The following is a 4,172-nucleotide window of genomic DNA, read 5'->3' as shown; positions in this document are numbered from 1 at the left end:
CAGCCATTTTTTTTTTACCCAATTTCTTTTTGCTGACTTTGTTTTATTTTTTATTTTTTTACGAAATCCAATCTACTATAAACAAAAAGAAAGAAAAAGAAAAAAGACTCTAACGTTTGACCCTTCTGAGGACAATCAATTCCTCCTGAAGGGACAAACCCATCCATCTTTTTTCTCGTAGTTGTATAATTCATTACAGTTTTATGGCGTCTATTATATTAGTACTATAAGTGTTCTTCTTAACTTTTTTCATGATGCATTCAAATAGTTCTCCACTTATATGATGTAATTGGTAATAAGCACCCACACCCACAAACCTAAATTTCGGCGTGCGTACAAAAGATAACATTGCTACATCAGATCGAACAGATAAAAAATAAAGCATTGATTACAAGATATAATTTATTAACCCTTCGGTCACAATTAGATATTTTCGAATGGTATTTTTGATTAAATAATACAACATTATCTATACTATATTAAAAATACGAAACCCCTATCGAAATATCGTTTGCCTTTTTTACCCGTTATAGGACATTGGATAAAATTATAATTGTTCCTAATATTTAGGAATTTCAAATCAACTAAAATATTGGCTATTCAAACACTCCTTATTTGAAATTATGCAAAGTCCCTGCTATTTAGGAACTTCATTCACCTAAGAAATTTTTATCGTTAACTTTTTTAATCCTAATTAGACCATCCAAGACCATATGTGTGCATGAATTTTCATTCGTGCTTCCTATTTTTTTTAATAATAATTGTTATTATTATTGTAACAAAACCAGCGACTAGTTCAGTCGCCGGCGACTACCCTACGCCCAGGTAAGTCCCCTCTCTCTCCACTCTCCTCCTCATCAGCCCACACCCCTCCTCCCTCTCTTCCCCCATCTCTCTCACCCCGCTTCTCCTTTTTCTCGTCTTGTCTTCTCCATCCCTCACTGCCGGCGAGACGCCGACGACATCTCTCTAATCTTCTACACTTTGTCGGTCGTCCTCTTCCCCCCTCGTTTCACTTGTCCAGCCCCGTGTGGGCTGGGGGTGCGCTCTTTTACTCCAGAGTGAACAAGACAGTAGACTCCGGCGTTCCCTATGGACCGGTCGCCGGCGAGTGGGAACTACCACAACCAGGTTTCAGGCCTGTTTGCGGCGTCGTGGTCACATGCAAACTAGACCCGTCTGCAAGCCAAGTGATTCATTACCCATCAACTCCGGCCAGTTCTTCGACTACCACCATCGACCCCACCGTCTCCGTCGATGATACTAGGTTATACGTTCCTGTCTCATTACACTTTGTCATAGATACACTTTGTTTAAATTTGTTTCATTGTTCGTAGTATGTTCTATACTAGTATTGTGCTATAGCCGTTGTTTATTTGCTTAGATCATTTAATTATTTGACTCACCTGTACTGTTTAGATCCTTTGTATTTGCTCTCGGCCCTATTAGCACTGTCTAGGGTATTTAGTTACACATATCTTGCTGATCCTGTGTCTCTAATTTATAGTTAGATAAATTGTTATCGTCTTAGTCTATATTTGTTTATTCACCGTATTAGTGTGCCTGTAGTTGCAACTTATCTTCTTCTAGTTTGGGTTGTTGCCTTATGTGTGTTAGTGATTTCCCTTAGTCTGCCTACGTATAGTGGTTGTGGTCTGGGATGGTCGAGTGAGGTCATGTCCTCGGGGGGAGCGGGAGGTAGGGCGGGGGTTGGGGGCGGGTCGGGAGGCAAGGGAGGTAAAGGGAATAAGGGTGTCCACTGGTTGAGAATTGGGTCATTGAATATAGGTACATTGACGAGTAAGTCTATAGAGTTGGCAAAGATCCTCCAGAAGAGAAGGGTCAATATAGCGTACGTCCAAGAGACAAGGTGGGTAGGGTCGAGAGCGAGGGACGCGGACGGGTATAAACTTTGGTACTCAGGAGTCTAGAAGGGTAAGAACGGAGTGGGTATCTTGGTGGATAGGGAACTTAGAGAGTCTGTGGTTGAGGTTAGATGAGTGAATGATAGATTGATGATTATTAAATTGGTGGTTGGAGAGTGCACCCTAAATATCCTTAGCGCCTATGCGCCATATGCGGGCCTAGATGAGGAGGTTAAACGACGTTCCTTGGAGGGGTTGGATGAGATTGTGCACCAGGTTCCGCCTGCTAAGAAGCTATTCATAGGAGGGGATTTCAATGGTCATATTGGGTTGACCGCAGGTGGTTATGGTGAGGTGCATGGAGGCTTCGGTTTTGGGGAGAGGAACGGAGGAGGTACCTCGTTGTTGGACTTCGCTAAGGCTTTTGGGTTGGTGATTGCGAACTCTATCTTTCCGAAGAGGGAGGAGCATTTGGTTACTTTTAAAAATGTAGTGGCGAAGACTCAAATTGAGTATCTCCTCCTCAGGAGATGTGACAGAGGGTTGTACAAGGATTGCAAGGTGATTCCACGTGAGATACTCATGACGCAGCATGTGCTCTTGGTAATGGACATTGGTATTATGTTGAAGAGGAGGAAAAGGTATCCTCGAGAAAGACCGAGAATCAGGTGGGGAGCCTTAACTAAGGATAAAGCCCAAGAGTTGGAGGGGTGGTTGTCCGCTATGGGAGCTTGGAGGAGCAGTGGTGACGTGAGCACTATGTGATCAATGACAGCAGACTGTATAAGGGAGACTGCAAGAGAGGTGTTAGGGGTCTCGACGGGCATCGCTGGAGGGCACAAAGGAGACTGGTGGTAGAATGAAGTGGTCCAGGGTAAAGTGGAAGCGAAGAAAGCGGCGTACCTGAAGTTAGTGGGGAGCATAGGTGAGGATGAGAGGTGTGCGTGCATGGAGAGGTATAAGGTTGCTAGGAAGGAAGCTAAGCTGGCGGTCACGGAGGCTAAGACTGCAGCTTATGGTCGTATGTACGAGGAACTGGGGGAAAAAGCCGGGGAGAAGAAGCTATTCTGAATGGCCAAGTTGAGAGAGAGGAAGGCTCAAGATTTGGACCAAGTGAGATGCATCAAGGACGACGATGGTAGAGTATTGATGGAAGATTCCCAGATTAAGAAGAGATGGCAGACTTACTTTCATAAACTTCTAAATGAAGAAGGGGACCGGGATATTGTGCTAGGTGAATTGGATCATTCCGAGAGTCATCGTGACTTTAGGTACTGTAGGCGCATCAAGGTGGAGGAGGTCGTGGGAGCTATGAGTAAGATGAGTAGGGGTAGAGCGACAGGGCCTAACGATATTCCGGTGGAATTTTGGAAGTGTGTTGGGAGAGCAGGTTTGGAGTGGTTGACTGGGTTGTTCAACGTTATACTTAAGGCGAAGAGGATGCCGGATGAGTGGAGGTGGAGTACGGTGGTTCCGTTGTATAAGAACAAAGGAGATATCTAGACTTGTAACAATTATAGGGATATGAAATTACTGAGTCATACCATGAAAGTGTGGGAGAGAGTGGTTGAAGCGAGGGTGAGGATGTCAGTGTCTGTTTCCGACAACCAATTTGGGTTCATGCCGGATCGTTCTACTACAAAAGCTATACACCTTGTTAGGGGTTGGTGGAACAGTACAGAGATAGGAAGAAGGACATGCACATGGTTTTTATTGACCTAGAGAAAGCATATGATAAGGTTCCTAGAGAAGTTCTCTGGAGATGCTTGGAGGCAAAGGGTGTATCGGCTCCTTACATTATGGCGATTAAGGACATGTATGATGGGGTTAACACACGGGTAAGGACAGTAGAAGGCGACTCTGAGCATTTTTCGGTTGTTATGGGGCTACATCAAGGCTGTGCGCTCAGTTCGTTCCTATTCGCCCTTTTGTTGGACGCGTTAACACACCATATTCAAGGGGAGGTGCCATAGTACATGCTATTCGCTGATGACATAGTTTTGATTGATGAAATGTGAGCTGGTGTTAACGAAAGGCTGGAGGTTTGGAGACAGGATCTTGAGTCTAAGGGTTTCAAGCTGAGCAGGACGAAGACGGAATACCTGAAATGTAAGTTCAGCGCTGAGCAGGGGGAAGTAGGCATGGATGTGAGGCTTGACTCACAGGTCATCCCAAGTAGAGGCAACTTCAAGTACCTTGGGTCGATTATCCGGGGGGAGGGAAGATCGCAGAGGATGTCACACACCATATTGTGGTAGGATAGATGAAGTAGAGGTTAGCATCTGGAGTCCTGTGTGACAAGAAAGT

General features: G+C 44.7%; 1 protein-coding gene across 1 annotated transcript; it reads left to right on the top strand.

The window, feature by feature from the left end:
- The first annotated feature begins 2,936 nt into the window (after window positions 1-2,936).
- Window positions 2,937-3,368, top strand: LOC138904630 (uncharacterized). Its single transcript, XM_070193135.1, has one exon. It carries the CDS (start codon window positions 2,937-2,939, stop codon window positions 3,366-3,368), a length of 432 nt encoding a protein of 143 aa, XP_070049236.1.
- The last annotated feature ends 804 nt before the right edge of the window (window positions 3,369-4,172 follow it).

The sequence above is a fragment of the Nicotiana tomentosiformis genome, chromosome 2 (genome assembly GCF_000390325.3).
Source record: "Nicotiana tomentosiformis chromosome 2, ASM39032v3, whole genome shotgun sequence".
Classification (NCBI taxonomy): domain Eukaryota; kingdom Viridiplantae; phylum Streptophyta; class Magnoliopsida; order Solanales; family Solanaceae; genus Nicotiana; species Nicotiana tomentosiformis.
The sequence above is the reverse complement of the archived record's forward strand: the minus strand, read 5'-3'. Positions and strand labels throughout refer to the sequence as shown.

What these genes read in the sequence shown, in the direction of transcription:
- LOC138904630 (XM_070193135.1), top strand. Translation starts at nt 2,937, where the DNA reads ATGGCCAAGTTGAGAGAGAGGAAGGCTCAAGATTTGGACCAAGTGAGA.